General features: G+C 40.3%; 1 protein-coding gene across 2 annotated transcripts in view; it reads left to right on the top strand.

Annotated features, from left to right (window-relative positions):
* The window catches only part of Prp5 (pre-mRNA processing factor 5), a 40,568-nt gene extending 20,541 nt beyond the window's left edge, over positions 1-20,027 (top strand). For both annotated transcript variants that reach the window (XM_080277950.1, XM_080277951.1), the window contains 12 exons: positions 261-402; positions 1,480-1,660; positions 2,333-2,571; positions 4,261-4,380; positions 5,051-5,215; positions 6,081-6,286; positions 7,191-7,323; positions 9,461-9,703; positions 11,422-11,646; positions 13,233-13,366; positions 14,670-14,757; positions 15,748-20,027. In XM_080277950.1, the coding sequence (XP_080134076.1) occupies positions 261-402; positions 1,480-1,660; positions 2,333-2,571; positions 4,261-4,380; positions 5,051-5,215; positions 6,081-6,286; positions 7,191-7,323; positions 9,461-9,703; positions 11,422-11,646; positions 13,233-13,366; positions 14,670-14,757; positions 15,748-15,921 (2,050 nt within the window). In that variant the 3' untranslated portion in view covers positions 15,922-20,027. The remainder of the gene's footprint in view (positions 1-260; positions 403-1,479; positions 1,661-2,332; positions 2,572-4,260; positions 4,381-5,050; positions 5,216-6,080; positions 6,287-7,190; positions 7,324-9,460; positions 9,704-11,421; positions 11,647-13,232; positions 13,367-14,669; positions 14,758-15,747) is intronic.
* The last annotated feature ends 4,510 nt before the right edge of the window (positions 20,028-24,537 follow it).

The raw sequence follows: 24,537 nt of genomic DNA, 5'->3' as shown, positions 1-24,537 counted from the left end.
AATTTTTCCCAGTGTTTACCTATGTGTTGTCTAATAATCTTAGGGTAACACTGAATATTTTGCTTTGCCAGCAGACACAGCTGTTGCAGCACCCATGCCATGTAAACAAATCTGTTTCAGTACTGAATACAAGAGAGATGAGGATCACAAAGTTATTTTTAATGCAAGAGAACACCCTCCCTTTTTTTTTTATTGTAAACTTGACATTGAAATGTTTACTTTTACACAGAGATAAAATTTGACTTTTATTTTGCCAACAGAGGAGAGCTGGAAGGCATCAAGGTGAAAGGTCAGGGGTGCCCAAAGCCAATCAGAACTTGGGCTCAGTGTGGTGTCAGCAAGAGGACATTAGAGATACTGAAGAAGAATAATTATGAGAAACCAACACCCATCCAAGTCCAGGTATGAGGTGAAACAGAGCACATTGTACAAATTTTATATCTTAAAAAAGTGATTTGCAATGGCAATCTCCCTCCCCTTCCTTATGCATGGGCTCCAGTGCTTGAATAATCAGTGTGTGGACAAGAAAAGTGGTAGTAAGAATGTCATATGCACAGGAAAACCATGCCAGTTGTACGGCATACTATTGTATACCGTTCATGACAGTTGATGATTACGTGGTTACTTTTTTCTCCTGCATTTCCTTTCCATTAAACCTCTTTAATGTCACTGTCTTAAGTTATCTTTACCTCAGTACAGTAGGCTTCGCACTTAGCATTCATATCCGTGTTGTGGTCTTGTTGAGATCATATACTGTAATTGGCAAGTTGGGGTCAGGCTAGAGGGTTGATTGACACTTAAGATTTTTATAATGGGTTATAGATCTTTGAATGAAGGGCGCTGAGTGCATGAAACCCTCAGTTAGCGATTTACCGGAGCATACAGAGAGGTCACAGTGTAGTACGCTAATTAGTTAAAAAACAGTGAATGGACTAACACTGCTGTAGCAGACTTACTCTAGATGTTCCATGTTCATATGGGTTGGGGAGATTTTGATTAAAAGTTGTAGTTGTTTGTGAAATAATGAATTGAAGGAGAATGGATGCCTGTGGCATAATCATTCCTTGCCCTCCCCTCCCCCCTCCTTCCATTTACTGTAGGGGTTATATGGCTGTTTATATCACAAGTGCTTGGCAGTTGGTTTACACATTCTAGCATAAGGAGTTGAGGTGACGTGGAGGCCATTATTAAACCCCTGTCAGCTGGGTGGAGAGACTAAATACGGCATCCATCTAGGAACCAGACTTTCACATTCATGTCTCTGCTTCACTGTCATGAGGCAATGTCTTCCACCGTGGATATTCACTTAGTTAATTTTCCATCACCACAGCAGACCTTTCACCATCATAGATATCTATGACAGCTTTACTGATTTTGAATAAAATCTTTCCTTTTTCAGTACAAGTATATCAGTAGATTTACTGTATTATTTTAACATCTAGCCAAAACTGACCTTGCATTTTTTTTTTTTTTCCCCAGGCAATTCCAGCAATCATGAAGGGAAGAGATGTCATTGGCATAGCCAAGACAGGGTCAGGCAAGACATTGGCATTCCTTCTACCAATGATACGGCATGTGGTGGACCAGCCTCCCCTAGAAGACACCGAAGGGCCTATTGCACTTATCATGACACCAACACGGGAATTGTGCATGCAGATTGGTAGGTTGAAATTTAACTGTTATACTTGATTTTCCAGATACACAGTCCTAGTTCAAACAACTGTACAGGTACTGTTGTAATCTGGAAGAATCAGGTTCTACGAGTCTGGGAAAGGATCTTGAATTTGGTTGTCTGTTAGTTATGTTTTTTTTTTTTTTTTTCTTTTAGGGAACAATTTGCAGGCTCCTGGCCTTTGGTTTCTTCTTCCTTGGAAAAAAAAAAAAAAATAAAGCATCCGGGCAGTTGATTCAAATTTTCATGCTATCTTTTTTTTTTTTAATTTTCTCAGGCATTAAGTTCTGTAATATATACTGTACAGTATATTTTCAGTGCATAAGTACTTGAAGTGGCAGTTTTGGACCATCAAAATTATGAGGGTATAATATGTGCAAAACTACTGGACCTTGGCATTATGCGACATGTTTTTGTTTGTGGTGGTAAGTACATAGACCCCCTTGGTTCATGTTAGGTTTTCCTGTTGTTTCTCCTCAGGTGCAAATGCAATCTTTTTGTAATTGAAACAAACTTTGAATGTTGCAGTGTGTTACCCTGAATATCCCAGTTGTATACCTATGCAGTAATTATGTAAATATCACAGATATTGGCAATCTGCCTTATCTGACATTTATGGAGAATTCCTATTTTATAATTGTTTTTTATATTTTTGGACAGGTAAAGAATGCAAGAAGTTTGCCAAAAATAACCTTCGAGTCTGCTGTGTGTATGGTGGCACGGGAATATCAGAACAAATTGCTGAGCTGAAACGAGGAGCTGAAATTATTGTTTGTACCCCTGGAAGGATGATTGATATGCTGGCAGCCAATGGAGGGAGGGTCACCAACCTTCGAAGAGTAACCTACGTTGTACTTGATGAAGCTGATCGCATGTTTGACTTGGGTTTTGAACCTCAGGTAGGTAAAGGCCAATATGAGTACTGTACTGTAATACATAACCGTAGTTACAGTGAACTCTCTCATGTGCGTCGCTGCAAAACCAGACAAGCGTCATTATCCATCACAGCAGATGAGGGTTAGTGTTAAAAAATCCTCAGGAAATTTTTTGATTGATTGATTGATTCATTCATTCATCATCATCTAATCCTGTGTTGCCCCATGAGGAGCATAGGAGCCCGGGGCTAAGCAAATTGGTCCTGACATTTAGGATGAGATTAACCAGCCTCTCTCATCCCTGAGTGGCATTACGTGAGCAATAAACCCCAACCATTCCTTGGATATAAGCCTGCACCAGCTCAATCCGACTGGAGCGCCTTAATTGCCCACTAAACCACCAGGCATCATAATTTGGTTATATGGTTACCACCCAGAATGGTTTCCTGGTGTACAAGAAACCATTTGGCTTGTCCTTCAGTGTAGAGTCACCTGTAGACAAAAGGAAGTGGAAAGAAGGAAAGAAAAACAGAATAGGAAGGAAGGGAGAGAGGAAAAGGCATGGATCCAAGAGCAGGACTACATCCAGTGAGTGGTTGCAGAAAAAAAGAAGTATTTATACACAGTATCAGCGTGGTACGATTCCCCTACATCAGCATCATCACTTTTATTTTCCAGGAAAAATTGCAGCTAGTCCATATTTACACATAATTTCATTTTAGTTTTGCCTCCACCACTGGAGAGAGAGAGAGAGAGAGAGAGAGAGAGAAAGGGTTGGGGGAGCTAAACTATTCTTCTGGCAGGCAGATAGAGGCATGAATTGCCTGCCTTAGTTTATGTAAACGTCTCAGCAGGTGGGTGAGGGATGCACTTTTCTTGTGTATTTCTTTTTGTACTGCTCAGATTCCTAAAACCTAATGTTCTTTTCCAACTATTTCTTTGGTTATTACCCCAACTATAGTGATAAGTATTCTACATATGCTTTTCCTCTTGCACTGAAAAGACAAATACCCCCCCCCCCTTTTTTTTTTTTAAATGCGAGGAAGAAGGAACCAAAGGTCATGAGCCCGCAGTAACAGTTCCCTCCAAGAGAAAAACAAAATACAATAGAGAGCCAAATTCAAGATCCGATCATTTTGAGATGCCTGGACACACTGCGTTTGAAAGACTGGAGATCATAGGCAGCAGGAAATACAGACAGAGGGAGACAGTTCCAGAGTTGACCTGTTGCATAAATGAAAGACTGGGAGTAACGGTTAACTCTTGCATTAGAGAGTTGGACAGAAAAAGGATGAGAGTTTGCTGCCAGACGGGTGCTACGCGCCCGTTGTAGAGGTGGAGGAATGCAAGCAGACAGTTCAGAGGAGCAGTGACCATTAAAGTAGCGATAGAAAAGAGATAAAGATGCAACAGTGTGGCGAAGAGACAGAGGTTGAAGGGAGTCAGTAAGAGGAGGAGAGTTAATGAGACGAATGATTGTCATACACTTCTATTTCATCTTTTTCTTCGTATAGAACAGTTATACCTGACTTCCAGTCTTCCAGGACTGTACTTTCCTCCCAGGCCAGTTTTCATCTCTTCCATGCCCATTCTGTCACTAGCTTTCCTCTGTATTCCAACATTTCACTGTACACTCCATCAACTTCAGTATTCCTTCTATATCATTTAATGGCTGGTGATTTTTGTGTCAACTTATCAGTCTGTTATTTTCAGGTTATGAGAATAATGGAAAATGTTCAACCTACTCGTCAGACTGTGATGTTTTCAGCAACGTTTCCCCGGCAAGTTGAAGCATTGGCTAAAAAAATTCTCACAAAGCCTATTGAAATTATGGTAAGTACTTTACTGTTTTGAGCTTTTTGGTGTGATAAAAGTGACAGGTTTTAGAAAGAAAAAAATTGTTGGATGGAAGAATTTATTGCCCCAGTGTGTGAGGAAGAGAGGTATGGAAGTCAGTGAGGCTAGGGGACAGACAAGAGATCAGGCTGTCTGGATGAATGTTGTGAGAAGAATTCATGGTCAGGGATTTGGCACCCCTTTGTAATGTGACATAGTCCGAATTGACTCTATCGGATACGTTTATGTGAAGCTACAGAATGTGATGAAAGCTTTTGGCGTATCAGATAGAGCCAGGATTCCTGGGGCTTGAGTGATGAGTGAATGGAAGTGGGGTCCATTGGATTTGGCTGACTTGGGCTGTCTGGACGTTGCTACTCCTCACTCTGCCCTTGGATGGGAAAGGAGGTCCGGATAGTGATGATAATGATGTTGATGATGATTTAACTGCCTTAGAATCCTGTCATCATCAGTTGAAAGACGTATCACACTATTTTATTACCACTGATCATGCAGTTAGATACCTCATCATGCAGCAGTGAATGAATGTCTGGCCTGGTTAACACCCCCATTTGTCTTTGCATCACTAAGTCTTGGGAATTTCTTATCCATAACCACACAGCTCAGGGGATGAATGTACAGTACTTAAGGATTTTATATTGTGCAGGTTGGTGGCCGCTCAGTAGTTTGTAAGGATGTGACACAAGAAGTGGTGATCGTGGAGGAGGACCAGAAGTTCTTAAAGTTGCTGGAGATTCTTGGTCAGTATTACGAGAGGGGGCAAACCATCATCTTCGTTGACAAACAGGAGAATGCTGATTCTCTTTTCAAGGTGAGACTCTTACCAGGAATTTTTGTGGTTCTTTGAAGAAAAATAGTTAGTGTTTTTTTTTTTTTTTTTTAAATGCATTTTTCAAAACACCATTTTTTTCTTCTCTTTCTTCTGTTTATCGAGAAATTCACTAGAAAGGCAAGCCAGATCTTTTATGACCGTTGTCAGGTGCAGTAAGACCAGAAGCATTCTAGCACTGGGAGAGCAAAAGTTCAGGCGGTGAGGGTTTTGTCCCAGGCACAGAACATGAATTTATGGTGCTAAGTCCGACAAAACACTGCTAGATTCGAAACAAAAACCGCCATCTTTAGCAGCTGTGACCACTGGGTGGATGTTTTCAAGGGTATTTACCTTTTATTTTATATATATGACACAGATTATATGGGTGATTCTACAGTGAAAAGCCAAATGGTTTCCTGTACACAAGGAAACCATTTACTATTCTGGATGGTAACCAGATTTTAGCGCCTGTTGGTTTAGTGGGTAATTACGTTGCTCCAATCGGATTGAGCCAGTGAATGTTTATATCCAAGGGGTGGTTGGGGTTTATTGCTCATGTTTATGCCACTCAGGGATGAGTGAGGCTGGTCACTTTCATCGATATATACTGTACAGGGTACACTGCATTTATGCTTGATAATGTGGGTAACACAGACTTGAAGTCAGTAAATTGATAATGGGCTGAAAAAGACCATAATAAAGGGTACAAAAGTGGTAAGCTGCTGAATAGGGTGTAGGAACCAGTTAGATTTTTTTCCATTAATATCTTATCCATGAGACACTTTATCAGCAGATCATATTTACAGCTAGTTAGGCATGTATAAGGTGAGTCCATGTATTGCCATTGATTATTTTATGTTGACAGGACCTGATAAACCACTCGTATAGAGCGCTGGTGCTTCACGGTGGTGTGGACCAAATTGACCGTGACAGCACTATCCTGGACTTCAAAGCTGGCAGGATACCTATTCTTGTGGCCACTTCAGTTGCTGCTCGAGGCCTTGATGTTAAACAGCTCATCCTGGTAGTTAACTTTGATTGTCCCAACCACTATGAGGACTATGTACACAGGTATGTAACATAGCTGTGGTGGTTTGATTGTCAGAGTAATCAGTTCGGTTGATTTCTCCAACCTATTTGTGATTTGAATGCAGTTCATCCGTCCAACATCCAATCCTACGTTGCCCCATGAGGAGTGTAGAAGCCCGGGGCTAGGCAGTTGGTCCTGACATTTAAGATGAGAGTGACGAACCTCACTCATCCCTGAGTGGCATTACGTGAGCAATAAACCCCAATCACCTCTTGGACATAAACCTTCACCGGCTCAATCCAATTGGAGCACAATAATTACCCACTAAACCACCAAGCGCCAAAATTTGGTTATATGGTTACCACCCAGCGTAGTAAATGGTTTCCTGGTGTACAGGAAACCATTTGGCTTGTCACTAAGTGTAGAGTCACCCACAGGCAGAAGGAAGAGGAAAGAATGAAGGAATGAAAGACAGAAGAGGGAGTGTAATGTCACCCACAGGCAGAAAGACGAGGAAAGAATGAAGGAAAGAAAGACAGAAGATGGAAGGAAAGAAGGATGGAGGAGAGGACAGGGCAGACACCCGAGAGCTGCACTGCATTGAGTGAGTAGATGGTGAGTGCCCCCACCTACTGCCAGTTTAATTAGTTTTTTTATTTCTTCAACCTATTTGTGAATTGTGTTTACTGCTGTGGTGGTAGTGGTAATGGTACATATCAGTTCATAGTCATTTACCTAAACACAAAACCTGCAGCAGAATGAATAACAGTTAATAACACCTAGGTTATATGGGGCTATGCTCATTTGCCATACTGTACTAGGTTATCATATGTGACCTTAGTCACCCCCCAGTACCTGTACATAACCAGTCTAATTTCACACTTAAAGAAGCACAACACCTGCAGCGGAATTCAGATAGAATGCCAGTAACCTTTTTATGTGTAGGTGTGGACGAACAGGCCGAGCGGGCAATAAAGGGTGGGCATACACCTTCTTGACCCTTGACCAGCCTCGTTATGCAGGGGAGATCATCCGTGCCCTAGAGCTCTCAGAGACACCAGTCCCACCAGACTTGCAGGTATGTTCTTTATACATCTGGGCCTATTCAGTTATTCCACTGTGTATATTCTTTCACTTTAGTTTTTAATAAATGGTAGGCCAACCTCTGTTTTGCTGCTTTGTAGAACTTCAGCCTGAGAAGTCTCCTCTTTGCTAAAAGTTTAGGTGCTACATACAAATGTATTTTCCTCAGTCTAATAGGGCCAAAAGTTTGTTTCTGACCCATGCAGCCCAAAAGCATGAGCATAGATCCTGAACGGTAGGAGGGGATATCCTGTGTAATATCCCCCCACCCCCTATTACATTTCAAGAAGAAATGCCGTTTTAAACCTTCAGTTACCATCTTTACAGTCTTTATATTGAAAATGAATTTGTTTCAAAAAGAGGTGCACTGAAACTGCAGAAAGTGTTATAACATCAGATAATGTAAGTTGGTCCAGTGCAGCAAACTCAGCTTTAAAATAAGTCCCATAAGTGGTCACAAGTATTGATTGTGCTACTTTTCATGTCCTCATAGTGGCTATCTGATTTGAGTTTTTGCATATCTTAATAAAGGTCATATGCAAGTAGCTGTATCAGCTCACTTCTCTCAGTGGAGGCCCTCTCTTCTATCCACATTTTTAGTCTAATAAGAACAGACCTATGCTAGTCTCATACTGTATAACGCATCATATTTGCAAAACATCTGTTGCGTGAGACTTATAACTGATGGAACTCTAGAAAAATTGAATACACAGAGTCATACAGTTAAGTGCAAAGTTCAACAGTAAAACCCAAAAAATCCAGTATCAGTGAGCACAACCCCTCCCACACCACAACACTAGATGACTGTCAGCTGTAGCTTGTTAGCAAGTGAGACACGTATCCCAACTGTGGCAAGCTATGTAAAGTAATATCAGGTAAGTCCCACATTTATTTATTTTCCTTCTTTCATAACCAGATTTATGCACTGAAAATCTGGTGCTGTATTGTTGTTGTGTTGTGAGTTGGCTGGTTAGTGGCTGTATGACTAGTGCTGTAAATCTGCAGGAAAAAGCCAGTTGATATCAGTATCAGCATCCGAAGGGGAAAATTATTATAATTGGCTGAGTAACAATAAACAATAAAGTAAGTGTTTGGTTTCTTCAGTAACCCAGGACTCTTATAAGTCTTCTAGCACTTATTTCCTTACCTTTTTAGAAGTGACCTAAGGCTGGGATGACATTCTATTCACTGTCTTAAATTAATGATACAGTAAATTGTTTGAACAAAAAGGATCGAGTATTTCCATCCATCCATACATCATCCAGTCCTACGTTGCCTCATGAGGAGCATAGGAGCCCGGGGCTAGTTGGTCCAGACATTTAAGATGAGAATGACTAGCCTCACTTATCCCTGAGTAGCATTACGTGAACAATAAACCTCAACTGCCTCTTGGATGTAAACCTTCACCAGCTCAATCCAATTGGAGTGCTGTAATTACCCACTTCACCACCAGGTGGCATAATTTGGTTATGTGGTTACCACCCAGCATAGTAAATGGTTTCCTGGTGTACAGGAAACCATTTGGCTTGTCACTCAGTGTAGAGTCACCCATAGGCAGAAGGAAGAGGAAAAAATGAAGGAAAGAAAGACAGAAGAGGGAGTGTAAAGTCACTAAAGTCACTAAAAGACTTTAGGTGTGAGGTTGGGACAGAAATATATATTTTTTTCATACAAAATTTGTTTGACAGTTGTTTTGTACAAAATTTGCAGATTATATTCAACTGTAAATTACTCTTACAGTGAGAAGAGTTGTTTGTTGATAAGTAGACGATGATGATGACGGTGATGATGTTGCCATGCACTCCCCTCTCAAGAGGCTAGAAATTGCCTTTTCGTCGAGGATGACAGGAGGCCTTCTGTAAACACATTAATCATTAGTGCAGGGAGTGAAAGTGTGGCTCCCTTCATAAATGCATTCATGAGACATTATGACAGTCATAGCTCAGGCCAGGCTTTATGACATTCTCAGCTCAAGCCAAGCATGATGTCACTCCAGTCAAGTGTATATGACTTGTGCATGTGTGTGTGTGTGTGTGTGTGTGTGTGTGTGAAGTGTGTATGACGTGCGTGTGTGCGTGCCAGTTTTACTTTTTTCATGTACAGTATTGTTATACACTTTTTTTTTTTTCCAGAAATTTTATGATGATTACAAGCAGAAAATGGAAGGAGAAGGGAAAAAAGTTAAGACTGGCGGAGGTTTCCATGGAAAAGGTTACAAATTTGATGAATCCGAGGCAAACTTTGCATCAGAGAAGAAGAAATTTGAAAAGGCTGCTCTGGGCCTGGCAGATTCAGATGATGAGGATATTGAGCAAGACATTGACCAGCAGATAGAGAGTATGCTGAATACCAAGAGGACAGTGAAGGAGATCAAGGTGAGGGTTAGTTTCATCATTCAGGTTCATGTCTTTTTGATAGTTGCCTTCTAGTCATATGACTGTCTTTGATAGGACAACTTCTGCAGTTTAATTTTGTCACTTGAATTGTATCAGTCCTAGGTAAGTATCTAAATGCCATAATGCTATGAGTTGTTCAGTCAGGAGAGTTGTACCAACATCATGAAATTGTTGTATTGTGAGGGTACGTAAGTTTTGGCTTATTGACATCTGGCATCAGATAAGAATTAAATTTGTGTACACATCAGCAGTTGCTAAACCCATATGCAGTTGCCTGTGCTATACTGATGATTACATAGTGACATAGATGTTTATACAGTAGTGCTGAATGTAGTCTCTGGTTGTACAGTATACAGTGGACCCACATTTTGCACAGTTAATATACAGTGGGTCCTTACTTTACATGACCGTGGTTCACGCTCACCATTTTACATGGCATCCCTAGTCTCTACCTTTTTGCCCTTTATGCTGACCATTCCATGGTTTATATGGGAACATTGCTGCAATGAATTCTGGTTTACTTCCTTCAGCATTCAAAGTACCCACACACATGGTCAAGGGATGGTGACATCACGGTCTGGACGCATGTGGAAACATTGATATGGATGTCCTTCCCCTGCCCTTATTGTCCATGCTGGCATTGTACTGTGCTCTGACCTTAATTCATGAACACGATGGAATCCTGTGTAATCTGCCATCAGTTTAACACTTACTCTGTACAATATTATTTGAACCGCGATGCCCCTCAAGCAACAGAAGAGCCCTTAGTGTGATAGCAAGGGCAAACAGATGCTGCTTTACCATTAAAAAAAAAAAAAAAAAAAAAAAAAAAATCCCTGGCCACCCAGCCTACTTGCAACACCACCCAGAAAAAAGTGTTGTCTTTCTACTGTCCAACATGATAAGTATGGTCTAGCATTTGCATCAAGAAATCATTGGCAGCTTCTAAAGCTTCTGTTACAGTGTTGCATGCAAAGCTGTGCATGCGACAATGAATACAGGAGTGGATTTGGCTGAGGATTGGAGTGGGAGGATGAGTGTTACTGGTAATTTGAAAGATGAAGTGGTTGTGAAGATAAACTTGAAAACTGTTAAAGATTTATGGAGGACTTATAAAGGATTGTGTGGTAGGCTAAATGCTGGGATGGCTTAGCAGAAGGTAACACTGAAATTAACCCTTAGGCTGTGGCAGTTCTTCCAGAAGAAAAGTTCAGGGACTGTTTCAGTCCTTCTGGAAGCTTGTGGGCAATTTTGTGTTTTTTTTGCTCATTTATTCCCAACTAAGGCTTGAAATGCTTGAGTGGGTCACTTTGATCACCCCAGTCTGCCTGAACATGTAACTTCATGATATTTGTGTTTATGACAATTTTTTTTTTTTTTTTTCTGTACAGCAACACACTGAACCCACACAAAATTGTCATGATGGTGTGAACACATAATTCTATCAGGTAGTCAGTGAATAATATTTAATATAAATAAACTTGGTGTTGTTATTGTGCCTCATAACAAACATCTGCTATATCAGCTATAATATAGTTGATATAGCAGAAGACTGAACATATTATGCTCAGCCTTCTCCCCCCCCCTCCCCTCTGAATTAGTTTGATATATCTAGGGTGTACAGTACTGTATTTGGATCATATTTGATAGTGAAGGAGTTGATTTTTATTTATTTTATATTTGTATTTTTTTTTCAGGCTCCTGAAGTGACCTCATCATCAGATGGATTCGCCGGAATCCCTCTTGGTGGATCCTCAGCTTCAGACAAATTGGAGTTGGCACGGAAGTTGGCTCAGCGCATTAACCTCCAACATAATATTGGCAAGGAGGCTAAAGGAGCGAGTCAGCAGGCTGCCGAGTTCATCCTTAAAGGAGGAATAGCAATGCAGCCAACCATATCTGCAAAAACAGTTGCAGAACAGGTATATTCTCATCATGTGATTCTTGCATCTTGTTAGTTCTTACCAGCATTTTTCAGTCTTAATCTCTAAAGTTCACAGTTCCCTGCTTGCTTGTCCCCGAGGGTGCAAAAACAAAAGGTAGAAGGTAAAGGTGGGGGCAGACTACATGAGTCACTCAGTCACAGTGTTATCACTTTATCTTTGGTCTTTAAGTCTGTGCAGGTTATAAACCCTTAATCCTGGGATCTTTGTATTCGGCATGTGTTAGGAGTGTAATGCTGTATGTTCGTGAGACCTGGGCAGTAAAAGAAGAGGATATTCACAGGCTCATATGTACAGAAATGGCAATGATTAGGTGGATGTGCAGTGTTTCCTTGAGTGCAAAGCCTGGGGAGGTTAGGTTTATGATGGAAGAGCTGAGAGGTACGATGGGACAGGAGTGTATGGGTGTTGTGATGAGGAGAGGTAGATTGAGATGGTCTGGGCATGTGGAGAGGATGGGGGATGATGATTGGGTGCAGAAAATGAGAAGTGTTAATGATGGGGATAGGGTAGTGAGAGGTAGACCAAAACAAAACTGGGACGAGGTCATTGAGTGTGACCTCAGGGTTAAGGGACTAAATAGGGAAGCTGCCAGAGATCGAGCAGCATGGAGGGCTGCCATTAGGTGACCTTGGCTGACACATGCAAGCATGTTGGAGCCTTCAGAAATGAAAACGAATCCTGGGGTGAAAAGGCCACTGCATTATCCTGGTTACCACAGTTACTGCCTCTGGGTATTAACCTGGGTATTCATTTTGCCTACTGTCCCTCGAGGGTGGATAGACACCCAAGTCAAGTGGTGCTAGCTGCCTGCACCAGAATCCAGTCCCAGGTACAAATGGGGTGTCAGTTTCATAGCTGCTGATACTATTCACACCCCCACCAAATGAAAGGAAAATATAATATTTTTGAAAACATCTTTTGTTTACATGTTTTATTAGCTCAAGATTTAGGAAATATCATTAACAAAAATGGCATAACTTTACCTCACATTCAGTGTTTGCACCCAGTCATTTGCAGCTGATCAGGAAGGAGCTACGCCAAAGCCCACACCACCTCCCCCCTCACTGTCACTAACTTGGCTTAAATTGTAATGATTTAAAATGAAAATCGGTGATGTTTTATAACTTCACATCAAAGTCGAGTGAGGCTGGTCACTCTCATCTTAAATGTCAGGACCAGTTTGCCAGTCCCCGGGCTCCTACTCATGCTCATGGGGCAACACAGGTTTAGATGATGATGATGATGATGAGGATGAGGATGATGATGATGATGATGATGACGATGACATTAAAGTCCCTTAAAATGGCCAAATGTTAATACATCTGTCCAACAATGTAGACACAATGCTGTCCCACCACCTCATGAAAATGTTTGAATTTTCTGCAAAGGAGTACTAGAAGTTTGATGTGATGTATGAGAATGAAATGGTTGAAAAAATGGGAAACATATAAAAATGGACCATGGACAGACTGGGAGAATACATTAAGAAAGATGTTGCAAGAAATGGTAAGCAAACAAGTACAGTAGCATCTTTTAAAACATATTGACATGTTTAATTTCAGATGGCACAGAAGCTGAACAACAAGTTGAATTATCAGCCACGTGATGACCAGGAGGAGGAAGAGGAAGCAGCTGAAGAGAGTCACCACAAGTATGAAGAAGAACTTGAAATCAATGATTTCCCTCAGCAGGCTAGGTGAGTACACAGTATAACATTTGTTTTCATCTAAATGTTATTGTCAGCATTTTATGGTCCTATGGTTTTCCATAAGTGAGTTGTGGTTCTGTGAAAGCAATGATAAGAAACAGGGAAGTGAGCATGGAAGTGAAAAAGTTGCTGCATGACAGTATTGTAATACCAGCTCTAACGTATGGAAGTGAAGCTTGGACGTTGTTGGAAGGACACAAGTCAAGAGTGAGAGCAGTGGAAATGAGTTATTTAAGAGGAGCCTGTGGAGTCACATGGAGAGACAGGCTGACAAATGAGGATATAAAGGAGCGTTGTGGTTTGGATGTAGATGTGATAGGAAGCGTTAGGAGGAACACACTGAGGTGGTTTGGCCATGTGGAGAGGATGGAGGGTGAGAGACTGATGAGGAGAGTGTATGTGAGTGAGGTGGAGGGGGGGAGAGGGAGGGGGAGGCCAAGGATGAGTTGGTGGGATGGAGTGGAGAGGTATATGAGAGAGGGGGGGGTGAGTTGGGAGCAGGACAGTGAAATGGCGGGGGACAGGGCGACGTGGAGGCGGTTTGTTTGTGGCCACCCCGTATGGGATTAAGGCATCTGGCAGTAGATAGATAGATAGAGTTGTGGTTTTCTTCTTAGCAACCGTCTAAATCACACAAAATCTTTCCACCTCTCAGTCTAATACCCGAAACCTTAAATCATCTCCCAGCACTTCATTCTGCATTTTCTTAGAGTTGCTTCTCATCCTGCTTCCATTAGTATTCTTGGTCTTATGCTCTTATACTCCTTTACACAGTTGTCTTTCCCAATTCTCACATGTCCACACCACCTTGGCCAACCCTTGTGTAAGACATGGCTACTACCTTCTGTACCTAGCCTACTGTACCTCTTAGTTCTGCACTAAGCCATTTGTCTAACCTTCAGTAGTTCATTATACGTCCTTAAAACCATTTGCATTTCATGACTGTTCGTCTTTCCTTTTGATTTACCTTGTTACTCTCTCATTTAACATTTTAGTGTACAGTGCTTCTTATGCAAGTTATGTTTAACTTATCCCTTATGTGGAGGAAGGACAGCCCATCCAGATATAAGAGATTTTAATCTGTGATTGCATTGTGTGTTTATTGGTTGTGCCTCATAATAAGGCTCATATGTACGTTAGGAAGCTGGCTGCTCCAGTAACCATGTATATACTGTACATGAATCATTTACCATTTTCACACTGGCTTTATCCAACATTTTTTCCCAAATTTTGTTCTCCATGCCTTAACTCCCCCACCCACCCATTCTCACCCCCAACTCTTCTCCTGCAGATGGCGTGTGACTAGTAAGGAAGCTCTGGCCCAAATATCGGAGTATTCTGAAGCAGGGATCACAGTTCGAGGAACATTCTGCCCTCCAGTAAGCATGTTTCTCTGGTATTTGATGCATGAAGAAAACAGAAACAATAATAGCATGCTTATCTTTTAGTATAAACACCAGCAAAGATGATGGTATACCATTTATACCAATATAACCAGTTTCTGGTGGTCTATTTGGTCGTGGGTTTTTTTTTTTTTTTTTTTTTTTTTTTTTTTTAAAGCCCCGGGAGCAGTCACTCATCACATATAACTGATTTTCAAATGGTCTTTAGCTTTTTGTGGATTTTTATTGATTATGCATTGTTTTTGTGATGTTTAACATCAATATGGATAATCCTATGTGTGTTTTGATGTCTCAGTATGGCAGAATGACCGGAAAACTGCCAAAATTAGGAGGGGCACTGTACATACAGTAGTGTATAGGTTGGATGTTTTTTGGTTTTCAATGTTTTTTTTTTTTTTTTTTCATGGTTTTCTTGGTGTTTAGCATTATTTTTGATATTCCTATGTGTTTTTTGATGTCAAAATATGTCAGATTGATCTGAAACCAGTGCCAAAATTAGGAGGGGTACTGTACATACAGTAGTGTATAGGTAGGGTGATTTTTGGTTTTCAGTGTTTTCTTTTCATGGTTTTCTTGGTGTTTAGCATTACTTTGGATAATTCTGTGTGTGTTTTGATGTCTAAATATGCCTGAATGACCGGAAAACTTTCCGAAATTAAGCATAGATCCTGTTCAAATAGGTTAGGTATAGGTGGAGGTGGGTATAGGTAGGGTTTGGGTATAGTAGGGGAGTAGTGTTCATTATCTCTGTGTTGCCATTACCCGGTCATGCCTTTGGCTCAATAATGTCCAGATAAATTAGGGATTCTGTATGTTAAACTTGTCAGAGAGATGTGCTCCACTGAGTGTCCCTCTAGTTTTTACTGTGATATGATGTACAGCATTATTTTGTTCTTAGAGATGGAGTATTTAGTATTTTTTCAACCTTTATGTAAGCTGTAGCTTTCATAAGTATTTATTTTTCAGGGTAAAAATCCACCTGAAGGAGAACGGAAGTTGTTCCTGGCTATTGAATCAACATCAGAACTCGCAGTGTCCAAGGCCAAAGCAGAAATCATACGGCTAATCCGTGAGGAGCTGGTCAAACTGCGAACAAGTGCAGGACCAGTCAAAACACAGGGCCGCTATAAAGTTCTTTAGGAATAGCATGGCCCTTTCCCAGCTTTACAAAGCTGTAGGTAACAAATTATGTGTAAGGCAATCAAATGCGATAATAATTAAGAAAATATTTGTAAATGAATGTAATTGGTTCAGCTGTATATTATTCTTAAACTGCCACTAATCCACATTCTTAGAATAGCCACTGAGGGCCATTTTCACAGCCATCCCTAACGTTTTGGACCCAGGCATAGGTGGTGCCCAAACCAACAGCACCTTCGGCCTTCACAGTCGTTTTTGAATGGCATTTGGGAGCTTGTTAACATGGGGAATCATGCCTGTGTTAATATTGTAGGGTTGGTAGTTCTGGGATGTCAAAACATGAATTTAGTAAACTGGTGGCCAGAAAAGAAACCTCACTAAGCATCTTCCAAATGTTGAGAATGTTTAGAAATTCCATGGTGATGAATGTGGTAAATGGTTTGGCCAGAAAATCCACTTCACCCATCTCCTAATAATTTATTTAGCAGTAAAGAAATTTGTCTGGAGGCAGAAAAAATGAGGAATGAAAAATGTCATGTGAATGGAGGAGCTGACGGCAACCTCACAACTCGCCTACTTGAAACACCGGAAGTGAAGTTGAAATGTGATGAATGTTGCAGAAAAGGCGTACGTAAAAATAGCTATGGAGAAGTAATATGTATAATAATGTTTAGTGGGTGATGAACTAGAGTGGTTCAGGCTTCTTATTGGATATAGTAAAATTACATGAACATGAGGTATTTTCTATATGGGGTATGTTAATTATATCAGCTCTTGAATCAGGTGACTGGTCTAAAAAATTTAAGGAAAGTATGCATAAGGCAACAATTCTTTTATTTCTTTTGGGTCCATCTGTTGTGGGACCTCCAGCAGGCTCCCAAGTATGCAGCGATGAGTTGAGTTGTATTCGGGTGAATTAAAGTCTCTTAAAGGGCATAAGCTTGTGGTGTTTTCTTTGCAGAGTGTGTAATTATCATCATTTTACATCAGGTATCTGATTAAAAACATTGATAACATTATGCATTAGACAGTTACTCTTTTATCTCTTTCCGGTCCATCTATTGGGGGACATCCGAATTCCCCAAGAATGTCCCAATACTGTCAGTTCTTGCTATTTGCTGGGTTTACTGTATGTATCAGAACACCCCGCAAATGTTGAATTCCACAAATAGCCCAAACCTGCCAGAGAAGTCACTAATTTCAATATTTTAGCAATTCCTGTTACCTACAAGCCCACTATAACACCTGTAAATGCATTTTATGGCATATCAATACTTCCTAAAATGACAGTACAGGATGATACACAAGTCCTTCTAGGTACAGTATACTATCCCCACCATGCCATGATGACAATGTGTTTGCCATGTGCTGAATTGAACATACCTATACAGGGTATCTGCATAGTTTAACTTTAGAGGACAGTATTTTTCACAGAAAACATTAAAAAAATCACTTATGAACTACTAGGAACAGCTGATGCTGTGAGAAAAGCAGGAAAGCTCTTGAAATAATTTCCCAGAAAAATCCATGAATAGCAAACCCATGAATAGTGAGACTTGACTGTATTAGTCAGGGACAGCCCAAATGCGGTCCTTAATGACTACTTCCAAAGGCTGATTGGGGGCACCTGTGAAAACAAAAACGTGTGTTCAGAGCTGTGTATGCTGTTGGGGATGACCATGAAAATGGCCCTAAAGAGGGACACCTGCACAGGGTGGCACTGATGTACTGTTCTCGGGTTATATAGACATCTGGTATTTTGCCCTGTTCTCTGAATGGAGACTGGTGGACTGTACATGAATGGCAACTTCAGCCTGAAGTCTGCTGGGTTCATGTCCAGATGAGCCTGGTGCCTCAAGAACAGCAACATTATCGAGATAGCAACAATAGCCACTAAAATTTTGGCATCCCATGCTGTTTCCTTAATTTTCTAGCACTTTTCTTGTCTTTAACCAGTTTCATCTGATGACATATATTCTGTTTTATTCTTGTTCCCTTCGGATGATTTTTTTCAACATAGGGGAGCTTTTTGAAACTGAAAGAGTTAAATTTAGCCATCATTAACCCCTCATTACAAAAGATCCTTTCTAAGATGAGTAAAATTGGCCAGTAGCAACAAAAATACACGAAAATGTCACAAGATTGAAGGGACTAATAGAATTTGTACCCATCATGGAGTTGTCTAAGGTAAGGAAGTGCTTGCAGTAAGCTAATGTGTACTTACTGTAGCTTTCTAATGAGTACAAAACCTTTCTTGTAGCTATCATGGTTATAACCATTTTTACTAAAGTATTGTTATTAGCTAAAGATGCACTTTCCATGGTACTTATTACCTTCAAGGTTTGTTTTCATAGGCATTGATATGAAACCGCAACATTTGTTGTCATTAAATATGACATGGTAATAATGGTATCACAAGTAACAGTAGCTTGAGTATAGGAGCTCATGCCATGTGCTGGAACATGTCATGTATGTAAGATCTTTGATGGGTGTTGGTTAATACTAAAACAAAAGTAAAAATCAATGCCAAGGTGAATTAAAGCATAGGTAACTGTAATGGCAAATATGAATGTATTTCATAATTTTTTTTAATGATACAGTGTGGTGTCTTACTGTTGCCTTTTTTAAGGCTCCCATCAAAGAGTATGACAGTGCAGCTCTTGCCTCAGTGTTCCAGAACAGATTCTGTTAAAACTGTGATGTACAGTTAACATCCTGAAGATCCTAATGTATCTTAATACTTCATGGGTTACTTGAGAGTTACTATCACTGATCAGCAAGTAGTAGTATTCAGGATCATCCTAAACTCTGATAATATTATATGAGCACTACTGTCTACTTCTAACCATTACATGAGTAAAGTAGATATTTTGCACATACCGTACTCACCCATCCATCCATCCATCCTTCCATCTAATCCCATCCTGTCTTAACTAATCAGGAGAAGAAGGGCACAGAACCAGGCTACTCAGTCCACAAATTTAAATTTAGGATGTTCAGTTGCTTGCCACTGAATGGCATTGTAAGAGCAGTTAATTCCCACCACCCCAAACACATGATCATATTATTTGTCTGTCTATCTATCTATCTATCTATCTATCTGTCTGTCTGTATATATATATATATATATATATATATATATATATATATATATATATATATATCTGTCTCAGACACAAGTATGTAATGATCAGGTAATCTGTTCCCTCAGCCTCAGTACTATTACTGTACACTCTTGTTTCCATCATATATCTCATTTTGAACTTAACCCTTGTAAAACTTTTATCTGACTTATGGTGTTTGCATTAATGTTCCACCTTACAGTTTTTATCTCATGTTATTGTTAGACTTCACTGAGTAATAATTCCAGTGTAACAGTTACACAAAAATTAATGTTTCTCAGAAATTTCTGTAAATATATTTACTGTATATGTCTTGAAAACATATGTGTGTACAAGTTTATCAGTTGCTATGCAGTATATTGTATCAGAAAATAAATCTTTGGGAGTGATTTTTTTTTTTAATAAGAGGATGGAGATTGTAAAGGTTTCCATCTGCAGGGTGGTTAACGTTTATTGCTTACATAATGCCCTTCAGGGGTGAGGCTGATCATCCTTGCCATAACATCAGGACTGATCATCCTTGCCATAATGTCAGGACAGAGTAGCCTAACCCCTAGGCTCCTGATGGGAGGATTGGATTGTGGTGTTGGTGAAAGATTGAAAAAATCAGTGATTTGTCAGAAAACAAAGTAAAGGGTGCAGGGGTGTGGCTACTGTTGTATTGTGATTACTGGTCTTTATGTCTACTCACAGTTTGTAGATGGCAGTGGGTGAGGCACTGATCTCCCAGGCTTATATGGCTTCTCAGTTTTAAGTTTTCTCTCTGGATGAAATATATTAACTTGCATGTGTGTAATCACATAAATGTTCAGTACTGTATTTGAAATGCAGGTCGTTTAGGGAAGAATGTCAGTAATAGAAGATAATATTTTTATTGATAGTTGTTAATTTTAATTCTCAGCGATATTGTTTTGGGATTGCCAGCTGTGAAATTTTATTTTTCATTTCCAATGTACATACGTTTGAAATGATAAATACAATAGGTACAAGTTATCAGTGAGTTATTTGTGTTCCTATGACAGTGAATAAATTTATTACAGTATAATATTAGTATGTTTGTGTGGATGACAGAATGAGAAGGTATGTAATGGATGCAAGAGCACACACAAGTTGGGGGAGTGGACTTTCAGACCACCACTTGGTGGTGGTGAAAGTCAAAGTTCAAGTGCAGTGGAGGAATAGTTCAAATGCAGTGGAGGAATAGTTCAAGTGCAGTGGAGGAATAGAAGGAGGGAAGGACAGGAGGAAAGGGTTCATACAATGAGGGCAGAAAGGTTGCATGAAGATGAAAAAAAGGGCAGGATATATAAGGGAAGTGGAGGAACATGTCGAGACCAACTGCCTAGCCCTGGGCTCCTACTCTCCTCGTGGGGCAACACAGGATTGGATGATAGATGGATGGATGGAGGAGCAGTAGGGTAAATACGATTTTGAGCAGATGTGGGAGGTGGAAGGTGTGTGCAAGATACAGTATTCACAAAAGAAATCTGTGCAGCATGTGAGGTGGTGTGTGGGGTGAAGAGAAGACGAAAGGGGGTGCAAGGAATAGCATGGTAGAATGAAGAGGTGAGACAAACTCTGGCACAAAAGAAGAAACCATATGGGGTGAAAGAATGAGACAGAAACAAGCAAAGATTTTATTCAGTTGAACATTTTTTTAAAACTAAAGATGTGAAACTTTTCCCCCATTGAAAGCTTCAGTGTGTGAGCCGTAAGAGCGTAACTTTTTTATACAGGGTGTCCACAAAAACACTCCCTGATTTCAAACAGGTATAACATGTAACTTTATTGTAATACTCTTTCACAGTTAGTAGCTTCAGATGCAGGATTTCATTCAGTTTCATGTGGTATAGGGTAGCATTAAAGGCACTCAATGTGCGCCCCTCTGGTTGCTCGGCAAACATTGATGCGATAGTCCAGTTCGGTCCAGACGCTCTGCAGCATATCTGGAGTTATCATGCGAACTGCTTCAGTGATCGAAATTTTCAGCTCCTCGGGGGTTGCAGCTAGTGGTGGTACGTAAACTGTGCTCTTCACGTGCCACCACTACCTGCAACCCTGGAGGAGCTGAAAATTTCGATCACTGAAGCAGTTCACATGATAACTCCAGATATGCTGCAGAGCGTCTGGACCGAACTGAACTATCGCATCGATGTTTGCCGAGCAACCAGAGGGGCGCACATTGAGTGCCTTTAATGCTACCCTATACCACATGAAGCTGAATGAAATCCTGCATCAGAAGCTACTAACTGTGAAAGATTATTACAATAAAGTTACATGTTATACCTGTTTGAAATCAGGGAGTGTTTTTGTGGACACCCTGTATAATTGTCATAAGTTGGAAGGAGAGGATTTAACAATAAAGTGATGGTTTTAAGAGGTTTTTAAACGTGAGCAGTGGCTCCTTTGTTGGTTTATGGTCCCTTATAATTATCATAAAATAAAATGCTAGTGTGTCTGATAGACTGTAAATAAAGTATATAATTTGTATAAAATGGGATGAAATAGTGATTGTAATGTGTGGAAGAAAATATCCGTGCATTATCATTCATGAGTTATAGTACAGTAGAATGGATGTAGATGTGCAGATTGGCCTGGGAGGAAGGTAGTCCCAGAGGATTGGAAGTCAGGTATAATTATTCCCTTGTACAAAGGAAAAGGGGAAAAAGAAGTTTGTGGTACCGTAACTATAGGGGCATTTGTCTTAGTGTAACAGGAAAAGCATATGGTAGGATACTTATTGACAGATTTAGAGAAATAACAGAGGAATTCGTTGGAGAAGAACAGGGAGGTTTAAGGAAGGGAAGAGGTTGTGTAGATCAGATATTCATACTTAGATCTTTAGTGGAAAAGTTTCTAGAGAGGGGAAAGAAGTTGTATATGGCCTTCATGGATTTGTAGAAAGCATATGACAGGGTGGATAGACAAGGATTGTGGAAAGTATTAAGAATATATGGAGTAGATGGGAAGTTGTTGAAGGCCGTGAAGAGTATGTATGAGGGTTTTAAGTCTGCAGTGCGTGTGGATAGTGAACTGTGTGAATTTTTCTATTTGAAGGTTGGATTGAAACATGGATGTGTCATGTCTCCATGGTTGTTCAATCTGCATATGGATGGGGTTATAAAAGAGACACAAGATAGGGCTGTGGATGTTGGAGCGGCCCTAGTGAGAGAGGGCAGTGTTTGGAAACTCCTCTACTGTTTGCAGATGATACTGTGTTGTTAAGTAAAGATGAAGGGGAGCTGCAAGGCTTGGTGGATGAGTTTGGGAGATTGTGTAAGAAACGGAATCTAAAGGTGAATGTAGGGAAGAGTAAAGTTATAGTCTTCGAGAGAAATGAAGTCAGTGATTGTACAATGAGGTTGGATGAGGAGGAAATGGAAAATGTGAGTGCGTTTAAATACTTGGGTAGTGTGATGAGTAAGGATGGAAGTTTAGAGGGTGAAGTGCTTGAAAGGGTACAACAAGGAAGAAAGGTTGCTGGTTCCTTGAAAGCAGCGATAAGAAACAAGGAAGTGAGCACAGAAGTGAAAAGGCTACTAGATGACGGTACAGGTATTGTGATAAAAACTCTTATGTATGAAGTGAAGCTTGGACGTTGTTGGAGGGACAGAAGTCAAGTGTTGTAGGCCAATTAAATCGCTAAAACAGAGGTGTGACGAAACCACTGCCAGATTATGGCCCTACATGTACACAGTAGTAGTAGCAGTAGAAGTATTAGCAGGTGGTAGTGGTGATGGTACTGATTACCACAGTTTGCATCAATGACATACAGTACAAGAGGGATATTGCACCACGTAATTCCCATGCATGTTTTTGTATCTTTCCAGTATCGATAGGTAACACACAAGACAATGTTCATGTCCAGTACAGAATTATACGAGTAACATCTCCGTTGTATCAGTGTAATTCTGCGTATGTCGGTAGTATTCTCTTTAATGCTATTTATGTAAGTATGCCAACAGTAATATCATATAAATATTATGATAGAGAATACTGATATGTACTATTCACGATGCATCAGTATAAACTAGGTGCTGAATCGCCTCCTGAAAGCGACGAGAATACGAGTCCTGCAGAGTCTGCGTTGCCTTAGAGACTGTTGCCCCAACAGGAGCGACCCTACCAACATCCTTCCTCCTCGGTGGCCACCCTAAAAATGACGATATTTCCACTATCGTATCTTTCAGGACTGTTTCTTGGGTACAGGCCGGTGGGGAGACGGCTATTACAATACTAACAGTAGTTACTTCGAGTATATTAAGTTGAATAAGGGAATTTAAGGCGATTATAAGTGCTTGATCAATGTTTCCAACTGTATGAATGTTGCTTACCCTTTCGTTCCATAGGTAAAGAGGAATAACCACGATACCTCGTCCTCTTTTATTGTTAGACTATATTTTCTTATCGGTAATGATATATTCAGACTTTAAACCTTGCCAACAAATTTCACGTTTCTATTTCCCGAAGACATAATATGATCTGGTAACTGTGTAGGGTCTGACGGAGCTAAAACACTATTCATGAAAACTATTAACCAGATCTTAATTAAGAGAAACTTGTCTCCACAGAAATGAATTGCCTTCAGAAATAGGTCTGCATGGACGTATTTTAGATGGATATTCATCCTGGTTTCGTTATGGAGTCCTTGATAGCTTTACGGAGGCAGATAAAAGCATAAACCAACGATCTTATACACAGCTTAAGATAAAAAAAAGTTTATGAATGTTGCCCAAGTTTTGGTGGAACTAATTCAATCGCAACACCTAGTGTACTTTTAATGCGCAAATGTCCTCAGGTTTAGTTACATTACACAGCTACTCAATAACTGTTCCTTTTGCCAGACACAACCTTGGCGATAAATAGTACATAGTGGACCGACGGCGCTAAATTTAATATTATACCAATATTTACCATGTTTCTTGACATTGTTGGTAGAGGTGAGAGGAGAAACTCTTGCTGGTAAGAAACGTAACTTAATTTGGTTGAACTTATTTTCGTGAACGTCCCTTGTGTCATTATTAGGTATTTTAAATAAGTAATATTCTGCGTGAAAGTGTTATAAAGTGTACCCTTTACATAAGCAAGGAGAAAGAAAAAATCGGCCTCCAAATAAAAAATATCGCGAAACATATGATTCGTTATTTTTTCTGCCTGTACTCCCCTGCGTGACACAAATATGGCTGCCTAGGTAGCTCCCGCCTCCAACTTTTCGTAGCAGATTCCAGGACTGTGATTATGTTTTGACGCCTTTTGAGGTATTTAATGCTGATAGGGTACGTGAATTGACCCCCACGACGTGCTACTGTGGCAGTGGAAGTGATAATAATGTCGTGTGAGATCGTAATTGGCGTGAGAGCTTGGCGGCTCCTTTGATCTCAGGATCAACACAACAACCCCTCGCCCGGCTCGCCGCCTCCTCACATGTTTACCAGGAAATACCGAGGCCACACGTACTTTCCAACGCTAGTGGGTGTATTTATTGCTAATATAA

Source organism: Coenobita brevimanus, chromosome 71 (assembly GCF_032717465.1).
Source record: "Coenobita brevimanus isolate Jiangsu-jjx chromosome 71, ASM3271746v2, whole genome shotgun sequence".
Lineage (NCBI taxonomy): Eukaryota > Metazoa > Arthropoda > Malacostraca > Decapoda > Coenobitidae > Coenobita > Coenobita brevimanus.
This window is presented reverse-complemented; position numbering and strand designations above follow the sequence as displayed.